General features: G+C 42.4%; 1 protein-coding gene across 1 annotated transcript in view; it reads left to right on the top strand.

Annotated features, from left to right (window-relative positions):
• col12a1b (collagen, type XII, alpha 1b) overlaps positions 1–18010 on the top strand; it is a 131924-nt gene that overhangs the window by 59623 nt on the left and 54291 nt on the right. Inside the window, exons 27-39 of the mRNA XM_070849932.1 lie at positions 184–323; positions 2384–2516; positions 2645–2662; positions 4480–4619; positions 8923–9052; positions 9541–9680; positions 10037–10166; positions 10582–10721; positions 10835–10964; positions 11063–11202; positions 13686–13815; positions 14444–14586; positions 17087–17216. Of these exons, the coding sequence (XP_070706033.1) occupies positions 184–323; positions 2384–2516; positions 2645–2662; positions 4480–4619; positions 8923–9052; positions 9541–9680; positions 10037–10166; positions 10582–10721; positions 10835–10964; positions 11063–11202; positions 13686–13815; positions 14444–14586; positions 17087–17216 (1644 nt within the window). The remainder of the gene's footprint in view (positions 1–183; positions 324–2383; positions 2517–2644; positions 2663–4479; positions 4620–8922; positions 9053–9540; positions 9681–10036; positions 10167–10581; positions 10722–10834; positions 10965–11062; positions 11203–13685; positions 13816–14443; positions 14587–17086; positions 17217–18010) is intronic.

Below are 18010 nucleotides of genomic sequence, written 5' to 3' on the forward strand. Positions count from 1 at the left end.
ACAAATCCAAACAGTGTGCGCTTGCATCTAATTGGAACACACACATGTTGGCCTACAAGGTGAGGTCGGCCACACACTTGCAGCTCCAGTAAATAGTCTTCACATGATGTTGCCTCATCTCTCAGACCTCCTCATAATCAGCAACACTTCCTTCCTCCCTCTTGTTTCTCTCCATGTGAACAGATGTTGTTCCTGCCCCGAAGAACCTGCAGTTCTCCGAGGTGACCCAGACCTCGTTCAGAGCCACCTGGGAGCACGGAGCCCCGGACGTGGCCTTGTACCGCATCGGCTGGACCAAGAAGGGGGAGAACAACTACCAGTTTGTAAGTTTGACCAGTCTGGGACAGCTTCTGCTTCTGAAATGATGTTTTTACAGCTACCAGAGCAGCAAGAGGTTTGCTTGGTGTGTTCAGGACCTAAATGGACTTCTTATAAGTCTTATAATGACACCTGGAGAAAAACAATTCCACTATTTTGCCAGTATTTTATTGTGTTTAAGGCCATTTTCTACCAATCACATTTGGTCTGGCTGCTGGAGGTCATGGAAAGTCTAAGTCTATTCCGTCTAGTCTATTCCAGGGAACCGGGAAAGTCAGGGAATAATAATAAATGAATGCAGCAGCAGCTCATGGAAAGTCAAGGTTCAACTTTTTAAAACAATAAAAATGAGCTTATTCAGCACAGATTGGTTATGGTGACATGAATTTTAACGCCTGTTTGCCCTCCTCAGTTCCCGCTCTAAATGTTCGCTGCTTGAATTCACTCTGCTATCAATTTAAAAACTCCTGTAAACATGCAGTCCTTTGCAAAAATAAAGGAGCTGTGCACTAAACTCTTCAATATCTAAAGCTCCTGCACAGATACACATAAACAAAGTTATTAACAGGGTCATGGAATTAAGGAAAGTCCATTCCAGACAGAGAAAAGTCAGGCAGTATAATAAATTACTGGAGCAAGTCATGAAATAATCGTGGAAGTTTGTGCATCTTCTCAGAAAAAATGTTTATTTACCAACCAATATTTTTGGTACGTACACACTACCTGAATTAACTCACCTGAGGTAACTAATTAGTGATATCAGGTGGTGTTCAAGGACCAGAATTTAAGATCACTGGTTTAAAGTTTGTTCAAAATGCTCTCTCACTTTCATGTCATGACCTTTTTGGTCATGGAAAGTCACGGAAAACTTAAGGAATTTTACATTTGACTTAGAGTGGGAACCTTTTATTAAGCATAAATAGTGAAGCAGTTGTATTCAATTAATCATTCAATCAATCTTTATTTACATAGCGCCAATTCAAGTGTTATCTCAGGACCAGACCAGACTCTTAAGAGAGAGTTTATAAAAGGAACCGTCATGTTAACACCGTGGAACAGCCCATGTGCTTCCCCGAGCAGGTTTCAGACTGAATTAGTTGGTTAATGAGAGGATAGAAGCTTCTTAAAATGTCGTTATTCAAGCCTCTGAAGGTTTTTGGAAAGTTTGGAAATGCCAAGTTAAAATCTACCACCGGCTCAGACCAGGACATCTGGCATCTTGATTCGTATCCAAGGTGAATCTGGAATTTGTTTTGTCCACTTGACATTTCTATTTGTTATCAAAAAACTGCATCTTCAGCAGCTGGATAAACAATCCAGTCAAGTGCTTTCTCTTAAAGTATGCAAATGAGCTCCTCTTGGACAGCAGCGCCTGTCTGCAGTGACACTAAACATCTGGTCTGAGTTGCCTCACCAGAACAGAGTCCAACCAGTGGTGAAGCTTTTTCGCCTGCAGCCTCACAGTTTTTCATCCCTCTGATTAAAACTGGAACTAAAGTGCAGCTCTGAGTTCGGGTAAAGAGCACTGAAGCACACCTGCTGGTACAACTCTGGCTGTTTGAACGAGTCCACGTTTAAAACGTCCACCTTTCTCTCTGAGGAGGGTCGATTCAGTCACGATTATGAAGCTGGAGGTGCTTTTGTTTCAAGTGCAAAATGAAACTGTCACACTGCAGAACTGTGATTTAAGGTTTTTTCTCTTATTACTAAAGTATAAAAAAGTACAATCACAAGAATGAGCCCTTGTGGTTTCACAGACCCCTTAAAATGACATGCTTCACAGCAGCTAGTTACTGTGCGTGCCACGACTTAACTAAAAACATCCATCGTAGCTGAAGCAGCAATAATGCTCTCTTTGTGTTTGTCTCGTCGTAATTTGGCCGTCCGAGGTGGTTTTTGTGCACAAGAATCTGTGAATGAACTCCATACCGGGCTGTTTATTACAGTCTTGGAGTTTCATATTATTGGACCGTGCTGGTGACCTTCAAAATAAAATATAAGTGACTGTGCCCACCTGCTCCACACAGACAGAGTAGACTGTTAACATTCCCCTTCTTCTGTCCAGGCTATCCTGAATAGCGATGAAACCACCCACGTCCTGCAGAACTTGGATCCCGACACCGATTACTCCGTCACCGTCACGGCCATCTACCCCGACGAGTCTGAGAGCGAGGACCTGATGGGCAGCGAGCGCACACGTAAGGAAGCCGTCTCCTCACCCGCCTCACCCCACGAGCTCCCGAGAAACACAACCATCATATTTTACACTCACAGATGTGCATACGTCAAATAATAACATTGTTGTTTTCTCAACGTCTCTTTCTAGTGTTAAAGGATCGGGAGGGTATGTCGTATGAGAAGGACAGGCTCCTTTTCACTGTAATGTTCATGATTTTGTGTGGAATGGTTCTGTAGATCATGAGGGACGGTGTTCATGGGAGCACACTGTGTTTTTTTTTTCCTTTCTTAACTGCATGTGTGTGCATTTCAGTGCTTCACTGTGCGTTCACACCACAAAAGATGAGGTAGAGGAAAATAAGATAAAAGCAAAATGATAGAATAAAGTGCGCAATAATAGAGATAAGATCAATAACCTTTAGTCTTGAGGCGGGAGCCGGGAACAGCCACCAGAGGCCTGACAGAGGTCTAAAGATCTAAAGATGTATTCAGATTCAAAAGGGAGCAGTAATTCGACAATGTAGCCAGAGGCTGAGCAATGAAGTGCTTTAAATAAAATCAATAAAATCAATTCTAAAACCGACTGGTAGCCAGCGAAGAGAGGCTCACACAGGGTTGATATGATCTCTTCTAGGTGGGAGATTGTTTTTTGACTTAACCCTGAGTTACAGTAATCGAGCTGAGAGTAAAAACAAGCATGGATGACGTTCTCAAGATCAGGCAGTGAAAGAAGTGATCTGATATTTACAAAATCAGGTTTTCGTTGGTCTCAGCTGCCTTTTAACTTATTTACTTAATCAGAAATAAAGATTGCGAAAGCAGAAAACACTTTTTCTGCCTTTTAACTTATTTACTTAATCAGAAATAAAGATTGCGAAAGCAGAAAACACTTTTTCTGTTGGTTAAAACTGTGCAAGAGCTGTTATCCAGACTGTTGCATGAAGCTGCGGAAACTATTTCACCACATTTCAAACATTTTCTCACACATCTTAGCTCAACACTACGCTCCGGTACTCTCTGTTTCCGTTGTGTGGCCGACAAAAAACATTAAAAACCCATTACGTGTAGGGCAGTGGTAAAAATCAATGTCTTTCCCAGTGTTGCTTCTCAGTAAACGTGTACTATATTGTGGTGTGAACGTAGATTCAGAGCTTTAAATGCAAGAAGTGTGAAAGTTGACCTGCAACGTCATGTAATGTCATCCTCCACAGACCTCCATCCATGTGAATGATTGTTTTAATTCCACTGTCGATCATTTTATTTTTTGTTGTTTTCCCCCATCCCTTCACCATTTTGTCATTATAACATTTCTGTCCTGCCGCAGTTTCATTCATCTGACATTGTAACTTCATTTAATCGCGTCATCACGTCATCCTTCATCAGTGTTCACCTCAGTCATCAGATTAATGTTGTTGCATGGTGTTGCATTATCGTACAGTGTTTCTGTTGAAGGGTTGGGGGTCAGTCAGCTTCTAATTCAACTAAGACTCAGTAACTATTTACACCTTTCAAAATTTGTTACAGTATTTCCTAATTTTATTAGTTTTGTTCCAACATTCGCTACAGAGCCTATCCAAATGTGTCATCTAAAATGTTTTGTATTGTCCCCTCAGATTTAGTTGTTATAGTCCCAAAAATATGAAGGGAATTTGCAGGCACAATCAGGCACTAACCGTAGAAGTACAAAAAGTAATAAAAATTATACAATTTGCTGGAAAATTTGTAAAAATAGCCCAGTAGTCAATGGTTTGAATGAGAAGTTATTGAACTCCAGTCCTGCTCTGAACAGCTTCATTGACCACCGCTGAACCTCGTCACCCCGCTGCTTTCAGCATCAACAAAATTGCCCCTTCCAGCTGTGGGAGCATCCCTGTCACTGCCATCATCATCATCATCCTCACCATCCCCATCATCATCGCTAATCAAATGCAGGATGCGCCGCCGTTTCTGTTCGTCTCACTGGACTTGTCTGTGTGCTCTCAGTGCCCGCTGAGCCTCCGCAAAACTTGAGGGTTCTCAACGCCACCACGTCCTCGCTGACGGTGAGGTGGGACGCCGCCCCCGGCCCCGTCCAGAACTACAAGATCACCTACAGGCCAGTCGCTGGTGGCGAGCCTCTCTCAGTAAGTTCACTGCTCCTTTCACAGTATTTACGATGACACCAGGTTTATTTAGATAGAAACACAGTGCTGTCATCAGCATATGTGAACCCCAAAAAATACCACAAATCTGTTGCGTTTGTACAAATTAAAATGTGGTGGTAATTATTGGTGAAACATGTTTTTTAGATGGTTTTCAGGGAGCCCAGGGATCATGGACTTTAATAAATCATCATCACACAATCATCTTATTTACATAAAATAATAATAATACTAGTAATTTTCTTCTTCCGTTTGATTCCAATTCAGTTGTGTTCTGACATATGAAATTGACTCTACTATTGTCTACTATAGACAAACCAGAGAATAGATATGAATATTTGAGAGAGAATAAAGTGCAGTGAAAGCTGCCAAAAAAGTACAAATTATGGAGCAGTTTCAGTGCAGTTACAGTGTAGTGAGGAATAAGTAGGAATATACAAGTTAGAGTTTAATAACAGGTCAACTAAGAGCTCTTTTTGACAGTTAAATTACAAAATAATGTAGGTTTTTACATATTTATGGTATCAGCCAAAATGAAAGCTATTGTCAAATTTCCAATACTGCGCATTCATATTTTTTTTTTATTGGCTACGTCAACCGTGAATCTAATGTAAATAAGTCCAGAAGAATTTGACGAGCAGAATTCCCATAAAATACTGTTTTGCTGTACACACACACACACACACACACACACTCAGCAACTTGGCTCTTTATTTTATCAGGAGACGAAAGCTGGAGCTGCTCCACTGACACTGAACAATAGCATTACTACAGAGATTTATAAAATGTTTATTTAAGTTTTTACACCCAAATTGGCTTCAGTTCATGAATTTTTTTTTTTTATATATATATAAATTTGAGGTTTACCAGAAAACGAATCCCTTTCTCCCGTCACCCCACTGCTGTGAACACTCCGGGTATCATCTGTTTGTCCGGGATTTGAGGAACAATGCAACTGAATTCCTTTTCAGGGAGGATTTTCCTGCAATGGTCTCCCAAATGGAGGTTTTGTTCAACTTTGTTTGGGGGGTGCGGTGGTGCCGGTTGTGCTGCTTTCTGACCGGTGGGAACATCTCAGGCGATCTTTGGCCTCTCGATGACAAATCTGTGAATATCTCAATGTGATGGAGAGCTTTAAATCTGTCAGAGAAGATTGTAATATGAGTCCCAGTGCACATGAATCAATTATAAACTGTTTGATATGATGGGAAGTTTTCTCCTCCTCTGGAGATCCACTTTCAGGATGTCCAGAACGGAAGAATAGACTCAAAACTCTGCAGGGAAAGACGTTATAGGGATTAAAAGGCAAATGCTGTGTCATCCTCACACATTTTTACAAAATAGTTCATTTGAAACAAGGAACATTTGAGTAATTAAAAGCCTCCTTCAAAACACAGTCAGATAAATCAGGGCTTAACACCAGTGGTAGAAGAACACAAGTCCTTCACAAGGGGAGAGTTTACTGAAATGTTGTGTGCACACATGCAAATGATGCACTATTTTATTAAATATGCACTCATTTGCATACATTTCCAGAACAGAAATCTGTTCAGTCAGAGGACGTTTTTGATATCTTTATTTATGTATTTATCCATAAACCAGAAAATCCCCAAATAAATTAAAAAAACAATGAATGAACAGCCACGTTTTTAGATATAAAATGCTCTATAAACAAGGTTCTGAATGATATATGACCTAACCCCTCTGTAAAATCCATCAGAACGTAGATAGGAAGAAAACTTCAGCTGTCTTTGATATGAGCAGACATTTATCTTTGTATATACTGTGTGACAGGATCAGAGTCCGTCTGACTATTTACACCAAGGTGCAAACACTCCCAGATACTTTAAAGTATCTGAGTTGATGGACTGCAATTTAAATCTATACTCACAATGATAAATGACAGTTCTGATGTTTGAACACAAATTCAATAAATCAGCGAGCAGACGTTGCCAAAAACATTTGCTGTACACATTGGATTTTGTTTTAAAATCTCGTCGCAGAAAAAAAAAGCTGCCGACTCCCTGTGAGAGAAATTTCCTCCTTCATCACACGCTGACGTTCGGTGTATGACAGCACCGAGCAGCTCGATCGTGTAGTAGGACGAGTCCTGCGTTTGACCGCCAAATCTGGCATTCCTGCTCGATGACCCAACGGTGATTAGCGCTGGAAATGAGCTGAAAGGAAACTTTGGGCTGTATGAAAAGAATTTCAGTGAGCTGCACATTTTATTGTGTCTCTTGAGATGTTATGACAGAGTTCCCCCAAACAACGTGTCAGGGTCGAATCATGATGTCAGCTGCACAGATCCGTCTAATGGATCTCTGATCCCCTCTGCTGCATCAGATGTGCGGACCGGAGGACTTTGAGCATCTGGTGTCTTGTTGTCGTCTGCAGGCTTGTTGTTGTTAACGTCCGTCATACAAAACCAGATGGGATGTTTGTTTGTGCAGGATGAGCTCAGGGTTTCCTCGCTGCTCTGAATAAGAGTGAAGCTCCACTTTTTGGGAAGGCATGGAAGCTGCTGTTTTTTAAAGATCCAGTTCTGTGCTGATGCTGTTCACTGTGTTATTAAATGCAATAAAATATTACAGTGAAGAAGAATGATAGCTGGACACACACACAGATGAAAATATGGAGAATCTCATTGAGAGTCTGCAGGCTGATGCTGCTTTTAGCTGTACTTTTACTTTGAAAGGATAAATCTGGTGATATTCTGTATTTTCTTCTTGTTAATAAATCCCACGAGAAGACACCATGATGATACCAACAGTTCATGTATCTGCGACTCTAAAACCATGAGCTGTGGTTTATTCTGCCTGTCCCACACATATAAGGTCCTGCTGCCCTATATACTCACCAGGGCACCCCATGTAGATTCATCCGCTGCTGAAAATAGTCCCCAATCAAAGGCACTATCTCCTCCTCCCTCCCTGAGCCTCTTTAAAAAGAGAAAAAGCCCTTTTTTTTTAGATTGAAAGTGAAAAAGAAACATATATAAAAATACAATTTTAATATTTCAGATAAATAGATGAAGTAAATTGATTTGCCGTCAAAACATGGTGACATTTCTATAATGACATGGCTTCTGAGATGAACACAGTGTCACTCTTTGCACATTAGGGTTAAAATACTAAAATACTGATGTAAATGTGATGTGATACGTTCTGTCATGTATCTCGGAGCTACCAGGCAAACTGTTTATACCCTCCATGAATGTGTTTACAGTGTCGTGTCCATTTCACAATATACTGCACAGTTGTTTGCTCAGGATTTCCCAAAGGCCTACTTGGATTCCCTTCCAGAGAAGTACTGAACTCGCTCACGTGTAGATAATGTAAATAGTTTGCTGACATTGTCCTCAGAAACAGCGGATCATTCTCCAAGAACATGACACACTGCAGATGATTGTGCATGGTTGGGTTTCAGTTTAACTTGTGGATGACTGAGCGATGACAGCAGGGATAAGTGATTTCAGATTTAGAGACATTAAGGTGCTTCTTTGTAGATTTTCTTTAGATTCACATTATTTAATGACACTGTTTCTGTCTTGTTTGCAAAATAAAAGTGAAAGCTGAAAGATTAGATTTAGATTAAAGACAGATAGATTAGAGGATTACTAGTTTTTTTTTTTTTTTGGACCTTGTTTTTGCATATTTTGGTGTCTGAATGACTGGTGGGTACAAAAACTCAGCAGAGAATGAAACCAAAATTAAGGCAGCAGCAGAGCAGCAGCTCCTGTGTTCTGTGAGGTAAAATCCCTGTTTTAGTGAATGTAGTCTGGTGTGTGTGCAGAGAGCGATATAACCAAAAGGATCTTCCAGGTCTCTCTCTGTAGGGATCCTTTCTATGATGCTGTAACACTCTGAGCCTGTCAGTGGATCAAACAAGCTCTTTTAGTAGACCTACTTGGCGCAATTGCCTTGAAGGATTATATATCGGAGCCCATTTGACACCCATCTACTGGGACAGTTTTTGTACCTACCAGTCATTTGAAACCAAAATATGTAAAAACAGGGTCGAGGGTGTCCTATAAAGTCATAAGCATCATGTTACCCATTTCAAAAAGGTTTAAAGATTTATATTGATTGACAAACAACAGGGAAAAAAACTCAGGAATGAACCAAAACCAAAAAATGAGATTGTAATATTTGCATTTGTGTCTTTTCTTTGACTTGTTTGTTGAAACTGACTCCACTGACTCAGACTGCTCACCTTTACCACTTCTCAGTGCTGTTACACTCGTTTCTGTCTCTGCTAACGCCGGCATGTTTCCTGTGAACAGACGCAGGTTGGAGGAAAGAAGACCAGCGTCAACCTGCAGAAGCTGGATCCCGACACCCCGTACGCCATCACGGTGGCCGCCGTGTACCCCACCGGCCTCAGCAAAGACATCTCTGGGGAAGGACGAACCAGTAAGTACTCAATTACAAGTAAAAGTCGTACTTTAAAACATCTACTAAACATTAGAGGCTCTCAGGTACCCAGACTACAACTACTAAGAGTGAAGAAATGTCGTTTTTCTGTTGACTCCAAACATCATATCTCCACTTTTGGGGATTTTTAGTGCATGAAACATGACGTCGCTGTTAAATCCAAACCACCAATTTGTTTGCTGGCTTTGAGATCTTAAGATAAAGTGACTGCAGATGTGCCTTTATGGTTTTTGTGGACTCTCCCAGTTTTTAAGGTAAAATAAGCCGATTTCCAAAGCTAGTTGGACTTTCTGAAAAGACGGGGGAAAGAAAGACAGAAGTCTCATGTTAAATCTGTAAATCTGCAGTAGAATAATTAGAATAAAGTCTCTAGAATAAAGTGAAGTGCCAGTACTCCAGTGCCGTTCAGTAAGTGGAGTAAATAAAAAGACTTTTGTAGTTGAACGTCTGTGTTTCTGTGCCCTCAGAGCCTCTGGGCGGAGTGAGGAACCTGCAGGTGTTGAACCCCACCATGACCACCCTGAACGTGCGCTGGGAGCCCGCCGACGGCCGAGTGAAGGAATACAAAGTCATTTACGTTCCTGCGGCCGGAGGAGCTGAGAGCATGGTAGGACTGGTAGGACCACCGTCCGCCCCCCCCGTCGGCTCGCACACAGCGCTAAAGCTGACGCCAGATTATTCACCTGTGTGTTCAATCATAGATGTTTGCGAGGAAATATTCACCTTCTTACCACAAGACAGAAAAGCTGCTGTTTATGGTTTATTTTGATTCAGTCATGCATGTTGATAACAGCTAATAAAACACTTTTTAAAGAGATATTTCCCAACAGTTTTCACTTTCACTCTCATATTGAAACCTACTAAACAACGTTTCATGGTTATTTCTAGCTGCATGCTTGTTTCTCTGTCTTCTTTATGCCTATTGGAGCAACTAATGTGTGCGATTTGTCGTGTTAACCTCAGGAAACCGTGTCCGCCGGCACAACCAACACCATCCTGCGAGGCCTGCAGCCCGACACCCTCTACACAGTCTCTCTGGTGCCGGTTTATGCCGCGGGAGACGGAAAGACGATGTCTGAAAATGGAAAGACAAGTAAGAGTGATCGCTACACCCGCACTTAAGTTTACCCAATTTAATTTGTAGCTGGCCAACTAACATATCAACTCAGATAATATTTTGCTAGCGACGGGCTTCACTAAATAAAACTTTTTTTTGTGTTCATGTGGACTGTGGCGGACATTACTGAGTTAACGTTAGCTGATGACTGTTAGCAGCGACCGAGAAAGTTGGCGGAAGATGTAATTTTTTTGTTTGGGTTACACACAGTACCTTTAAGTTTCTCTTCAAATATGTGAAACTACAAAATAAAGTCAACAGAAGAGCACGTTGTGGATATGATAGAAGTCTCTCAGTCAAGTTAAACCAAATCAAACACCAAATGGACCCTGAGCGGCACACGGTCGTCCCCTTTGACGTCATGAGAAACCCGGCCTATCCTCTTGCTCAGGGCCACTGGGAGGAGTGAAGAACCTGAGGGTGACCGACCCCACCATGACCTCTCTGACGGTGAACTGGGACCCGGCTGACGGAGCCGTTCGCCTCTACAAGGTCTTCTATGTGCCTGTCGCTGGAGGCCTAGAGGAGATGGTGAGACCTGTCTTACCTCTGAGGACACAAACTAACCAGGAAGCTGGTTGAGTCATGAAACTAACCATATCAATGACTTTTTTATTATTATTATTATTAATCTTGGTAAACAGGAGCAAGTTCCCGCAAGCACCACCTCCATCATCCTCAGGAACTTGATGCCCGACACGCCCTACACAGTGTCGGTGCTACCAGTTTACCCTGCCAGGGAGGGGAAACGCCAGTCAGAGAACGGAAAGACATGTAAGTAACTGTGAGGCTCCATGTTTGTTTGTTTTTTTTATGTGTAAATGATTGTAGACAGTTTGACTGTTTAACGCCAATCCTCTTCCCGCCTCCAGTGCCTTTGGGCGGAGTGGGCAACATGAAGGTGACCAACCCGACCATCACCACCCTCACCGTCACCTGGAATCCTGCTGATGGCAACGTCCAGGGCTACAAAGTGATCTACGTCCCTGCAGATGGAGGACTGGAGATTGTGGTAAAATCCTCTAAACTAAACTAACCAGCAGCCTGGTCCGACTGTAAACACTAAGTCAGTGGTGTCGGTATGATGAAGGATCTCGTTAATCGTTAAGTTATGAGTCACGTTGAACTCGAGTTAATGAGTGGATTAACTTGACACAAGTTAAATTAACTTGAGATAACTGGAGACGAGTTGAGTTGACTCAAGTTGGATGGACTTAAGTTGATCTGAGTTGAGTCAAGTAAAGTTAATGAGTTAATGAACTTGAGACAAGTTAAATTAATTAGTGTCCAGTTAGGGTCACGTCAATTAAGTTGAAATCAAGTTTAGTTGATTTGAGTTAGTTTTCGTCGAGTAAACTTGAGTCCTGTTAAATTAACTAGTTAAGTTGTGTCCGTTTGAGTTAACGCAAGTTGAGTTGAGCTCTTTTGGGTGAAGTTAAGTTAAGATAACTAGAGACGAGTTAAGTTGTGTCCAGTTAACTCAAGTTGAATCAAGTAAACTTGGGTTCAGTTAAGTTAATTCAAGTTAAGTCGAGTTAATTTAAGTTAACTTTAGTTGCGATAACTTGGGTTGAGCTGAGGTCACTCATGTCCCGTTATTTTAACTCAAGTTGAGTCGATCTGAGTCAGTTTGAGTCAAGATGTGTTAACTCGAGTTGAGTTAAATTGAATTTAGGTTTAGTTTGACTGAAACTGAATGAATCTTAACTACGTTTCTATGAGTCGTGTGGGTGAATCTGATCCTTTGCAGAAGAAAACAAAAGCACTGAGACGATAACGGAGGAAAAAAGCAGATTTGATTTCAAAGGTTAATTTCAAAGTACTAACCAGCCAATCAGAAGTAGGAGCTGTAGTTTTATTGGCCTGATAAATGGTTGGTTGTCTTCTCCAGACGGTTCTAATCTGATTGGCTGTTCCAAATCTGTTGCTGGATGACTTTGCAATCTGATCTGGAAAACGTTCAAGTATGAAATGTTTTTGGCCCACGGTGTCGAGCTGTTAACACTGCTGCTGTGTAACAAGCCCTCTTGTTGAAATACTGAACGCTGGCACATCAGACGCATCAAACTGTGCCTCTTAGGTGTTTTCACACGTGAAAAAACTTGAAGTAGAAACGAAAAAAAAAAATCTGGTCAAATTTCCAGAAGCAACATTGAGACCGACTATCTAAGAAAAAACTAGAAACAGGCCTGGTAGGACAATTACTGTTTTGTTTGAATTGTCACAGGTTTTGCAGCAGAAGTTAATAAAAAAAGCTGTCAGACTTTGTTTGAGTTCTTCAAAAGAAACAAAACGATCAAAGCCCTCAACAGGGATTTAGTGATGTCATGCCTTTTGACAGGATAATCCCATCATGCAGTTGGTACACAACATCGGTCCCTCATCGGTGCCTGGCATGTTTGTGGTGGTTTATATTTATGGAGCGCAGCTTGTTCAGAGTTAAGTGTGTGTAAATCCTGTTAATCAGCCGCCTGCCATCGGCGCTCGCGGAGGTTGGGCCTGCAGAGAGCCGTGAAACAACAGCTCGCACCGCGGCTGACTGACGATTTGGCCGCTCGCGTTGGCGGTTCGTTTGTCTCTGCAGATGACGTAACTTTCACCCCCCAATTAGTACGTCAAAGTAAATTTACGGAGGAGTTTTTAAGCGCTTTGCCAGAGGAATCTGAAAGCTGCTCGTGTGGTTTCATATGTTGCTTCTTCAGCTTTAGAGAAAACTGCACATCCTGGAACAACTGGAACATTTAGAGTGAAAGTTTGTAAAATATCACACAGACAACAGACGAAATAAACCATAAACAGAAACAACCCAATGATATTAATAGTACAGCCATACTTTTCTTATAAATGTCACATTCTTCTATTTTCATGGTTGTTTATGTGATTTAAAACTGAAAATAAGTTAGAAAGATGAAGCCAAGCTTAGTAGGAATGAATGTGCTTAAAACAAGCAAATGTGTTTGAACTTTACTTGATAAAATGTCTCAATAAGTCACGCTGTTCCCAATTATATTATTATTATATCATATTATATTTGACAGACATTTCCCTCATATCTAGTTTGAATTAACTCAAATAAAGACAAAGTTGCTTATCAACAGTTTTAGTTGAGTATTTCTTTATTAAATAAGTGTTGTGGGACAAACATAAACTATACCAGTAAATAAAAATGTAAAGTTTTTGACCTGGTTTCAGTGGAGAATCTAATGATGGTTGAAATACTGATTAAAGAAGCTGCTCTGCCCTTAAAAACACTAAATTCTTGCAGTTTAAGACCTAAAAACAGTGAAGTTGTGAACTTTGTCCACAGCGGTTGTGACCTGCAGCACAGAAGTATTAGTTTCAGCTGTCAAACCCTGCTGCTCCTCCAGGGGAGGGTTTTGGCTTTTCTCTCGCTGGAGGTCAAAGGTCAGGGCTCTCGGGGCTGCTAGGAATTTAGCTCCTCGGGTTAAAGGGCAGTTCCGCGTGGCTTTGAGTTCACCGCGCGTGTCTTTGCAGGAGCAAGTGTCAGAGAGCACCACCAAAACCATCCTGGACAAGCTTCTGCCGGACACCCGCTACACCGTCACCGTGGTGCCCGTCTACGCCGAGGGCGACGGGCCCAGCCTGACCGACGCCGGGAAGACGAGTGAGTATCTGCGGCTGCGGTCGTGTGGCGCTTTAAGATGAAATTCAGAATCTTCTATATGAAACTGTATAAACTCTGCTAAAGCTGCTTTAGTTTTCTAGTATTATTTATTTTGGCCTCCTCCTCTAGCAGCTCTTATGTGTTAACTGTCGCTTCTCTGTGAAGTTGCTCTTAATCACTAGTTTAAATTCTCTTTCTTATTTTTGTTATTCTCCAAATAAAAGCTGGCCAAAGGAGCGAAGCATGTCAATGTATTCCTGATTAATTCTGCCAGAAATAACCGCTCCAGATGTGCCATGATGGGCTTTTATAACAAGATAACAAAAAAAACCTAATAAATGTTTAATAATAAGACATAAAATCAGGAGATCAGGGTCCAAGCAGAGCATGAAAGTTCATTCATAGATGATAAAAAGGAGTTCTATGTTACGTTATCATGGACACAATGAGATAAAGTTATTGGGTTTTAATATCTCTGGTGCTATTGATCGATGACACAAACACACAACTCTCTCCGTCCAACATCTGAGCAAACTGCCCCCTGGACGCCGGCGACCTCTGGACGGACGGCAGCCGTGCGGCTCTCCGATCCAACTGTCTTCCTGTTCTCTGTGTGTTTTCCGCTCAGAGCCGCTGGGCTTCGTGAAGAACCTGCAGGTTACGGATCCCACCACCAGCACCCTGAACGTCCGCTGGGAGCCCGCCGAGGGAAACGTCCGCGAGTACATCGTGATCTGGGTGCCCGCCGCCGGAGGAGGAGAGCAGGATGTGGTAAGACGGCCGGCTGGTGATCCGTCACCGGGTTTAAGACGAGTTGATCTTCGCTGAAAACTGAAGGCAGAACTCTGCCAGTTTTATGAAACTGTCGGGATCTGCCAGCTGCAGATGTTGGATCTTAACCATGAGCAGAGAACTTCATCCGTGCCCCATTAGCATTGTGGTTTTTATGGTCGCCTGAAATGTGAAACAAGATATATTTGTTTTAATTCCAACCACTTTTGAGCTCCCTCAAAGTCAAACTGATTGTTCAGCGACAGTCAGAAGAGACAAATCAACTGAGATTAAACCTCCTGTCTCTCTCTCTCTCTCCGACAGGCCGTTATTTATCTTTTTTTGTCTTATTGTAATTTCATCTGTCTTTTATTGCGGTTGTTTTTTACCCTTTTGGTGAATAATGTGCTGTTTGGGAAAAACACAAGCAAGTGAAGGAGCACGTCCAGAGTTTGACGTGGCGTAAAGAAACGAGCTGCTGATGGACAGAGCAGAGAGAAGCAGTAAAAGCTGATGGATACACTGAGAGCAGACACTTCAGGCTGAGAGTGAATGTTGTCAGTGAGCGTTCAGACATCAGCGCTGAAGGTCGGCGTTCAACTGAGCTGCTTTTATATTTAAAGCTGCTGAAGGTGGAAAACAGCAGGAATAAATACAGACAAGGAAGTGTCCATTCTTCTTCTCCTTTTCTCGTCCTTGTTCTCCTTCTCTTCTTCTTCTCTTCTCCTTCTCCTCATCTTCCTTCTCCTCTTCTTCCTCATGATCTTCTCTTCTCTTTTCTCTTCCTCCTTCCTCTTCTTCTTCTTCTTCACCATGATCTTCTCCTCTTCTCCTCCTCCTCATCTTCCTCCTGCTCCACCTTCTCTTTCTTCTCCTCCTCCTCCCTCTTCTTCCTCCCCTTCTTTTCCTTTTCCTTTTCCTCCTCCTCTACCACCCTCTCCTACTTCTTCTCCTCCTGCTCCTTCTTCTTATTCTCCTTCTTCTCCTTCTCTTCTTCTCTTCTCCTTTGTCTCCTCATCCTCCTTCTCCTCCTCCTCTTCTTCCTCATGATCTTCTCTTGGCTTCTTTTTCCTCCTCCTCCTCCCTCTTCTCCTTCGTCTTCCTCTTCATCTCCTCCTCTTTTTCTTCATGATCTTCTCCTCCTTCCTCCCTCTTCTTCTCCTTCTTCCTCTTCTTCTCCTCCTCATCTTCCTCCTCCTGCTCCACATTCTCCTTCTCCTCCTCCTCCTCATCTTCTTCATCATGATCTTCTCCTCCTCGTCCCTCTTCTCCTTCTTCCTCTTCTTCTCCTCCTCCTCATCTTCCTCCTCCTGCTCCACATTCTCCTTCTCTTCCTCCTCCTCATCTTCTTCATCATGATCTTCTCCTCCTCGTCCCTCTTCTCCTTCTTCCTCTTCTTCTCCTCCTCCTCATCTTCCTCCTCCTGCTCCACATTCTCCTTCTCCTCCTCATCTTCTTCATCATGATCTTCTCCTCCTCGTCCCTCTTCTCCTTCTTCCTCTTCTTCTCCTCCTCCTCATCTTCCTCCTCCTGCTCCACATTCTCCCTCTTCTTCTCCTCTTCTTCTACTCTTCTTCTTCCTCCCCTTATTCTTTTCCTTTTCCTCCTCCTCCTCTACCACCCTCTCCTCCTCCTCTTCTTCCTCCTCCTCCTCCTCCTCCTCCTGTGAATGTGTTCGGAGGTTAAAACTAAATGCTCTTCAGCCGTCGTTCTTATGATGTTTGAGTCTTGAGCTTCATCTTTGTTTTGGCCTCAAACTCGACTCCTCTCAGGCGGAGAACAGCCGGCGGCGTGAGATGATTACAGGCAGGAGAACTTTCCTCTCTCGTCCTGGAAGAAGCAGAATATCAAGTTATCTGGAGGCGAAAACCGCTGCTTAATGCTGTTGCCTTTAAAGTCTACATTTACTCACAACTAATGGAAAACATTCGACAGCTTAACTCATCTCCAAGGACGTTCAGCTGTTTTCTATGAAGCAGTGACAATAGCTCCGGGGGGTCCATTTCATTACCCTCAAGATTAAGTCACTTGGTTCAACAGTCGTCATGAAATTAAGATGATTTGGTTTGGAAACGACGGAAATGATCTCAGCTTATTGGCAGATTTTTAGGATTTACTATTCAGTTAAATGGACAAAGAACAACAGTGTGTTTACAGTGGAAGCTGGGGGAGTGCATGCAGACGAAGGCAGGCATGTGCGCTCCATCCTGCTGCCGGTTTAGTGGTTCGCTCGAAGGCCCAGACTGCCCACGGACAGTTTTTAGCTCTCCGCTTTAATCCGTCTTTATCTCCGAGCTTCTGCTGTTCCTGTTGCTGAGCTGTGCGAAGACGGTATCCAAGAAAACTGGGCTCGCGGCGCATTAAACTGTGACATCGCTCAGTCTGAGAGTCTTTCTGCGTCTGCCAAACTTCTCTTCTCTTGATAATGGCTTTTCTCAGAGTTCTCCAAATCCTGGAGTTCACCCGGTTCAAAGTTGTTTCTTCTCTCCTCCTCCACCAGGACCAGGTGTCTGGAACCACCACCTCCACCGTCCTGAAGAACCTGGAGCCCAACACCGAGTACACCGTCACCGTCGTGCCGGTGTACCACGAGATGGAGGGCAAGCCGCAGTCGGAAAACGGAAAAACAAGTGTGTGCAGATGGGTCTGTGGGCTGATTTGTAGCTGAAGGATGTGATCTAAAGAGGAGAACGATGCTGAGCCAGAACTAATTTCACTCTGTTTTTCTTATGAATATGGAAGAAAAATAGAAAAGAGTAAAATACAACTTCATTGCCCACATGGGCTCAATTTATCTTTCACTGACCGAGACCTAATAAAGACGTAAAGATGTGTGACTTACAGGTTGACAGGGGACCATAAAATGTTAAAACCTCTCACCACTAAAACAAAAAAGACATAAATAGAGTAGTTTTTACAGCTTAAACACACTAATTTAACTCCAGATGAAAGACTTCTGCTAAACGAATACAAGAGATAGAAATACATTTTTCCACATGACAGATCTCAGCGATGCAGCACCGACTTCAGATCATTATTACCACCAAAAATAGCTTTAAACTTCATCATTTCATCTGTCATTAGGTGGCAAAAATTCTTTGAAAACAACGTTACGTTTGCCAAGTTCACAGAAAACGTAGTTTCACCACCATTTTCTCTGCAGCTCGACTGGTAACCATAGCAACAGTGCTGCGGTAGATAATAAACTCTTTTAGACCATTTCAGTGTAGAAATGTGGGACTTTTAACATGTGACTCCTCTAAATTTAAACAGTAAAGGTTAGTCATCAATATCAAAGAATAAAGTAACACCATTTTTTTATGCTTCCTGTCAATATAATCCCATTAATCCCATGTCATGTACCATATAGTGTTACTGTCATGTGATGTGGTTTTTTTTACCGATCCCACACTGCACTCCACAT

This window comes from Pempheris klunzingeri, chromosome 18, assembly GCF_042242105.1.
Source record: "Pempheris klunzingeri isolate RE-2024b chromosome 18, fPemKlu1.hap1, whole genome shotgun sequence".
Lineage (NCBI taxonomy): Eukaryota > Metazoa > Chordata > Actinopteri > Acropomatiformes > Pempheridae > Pempheris > Pempheris klunzingeri.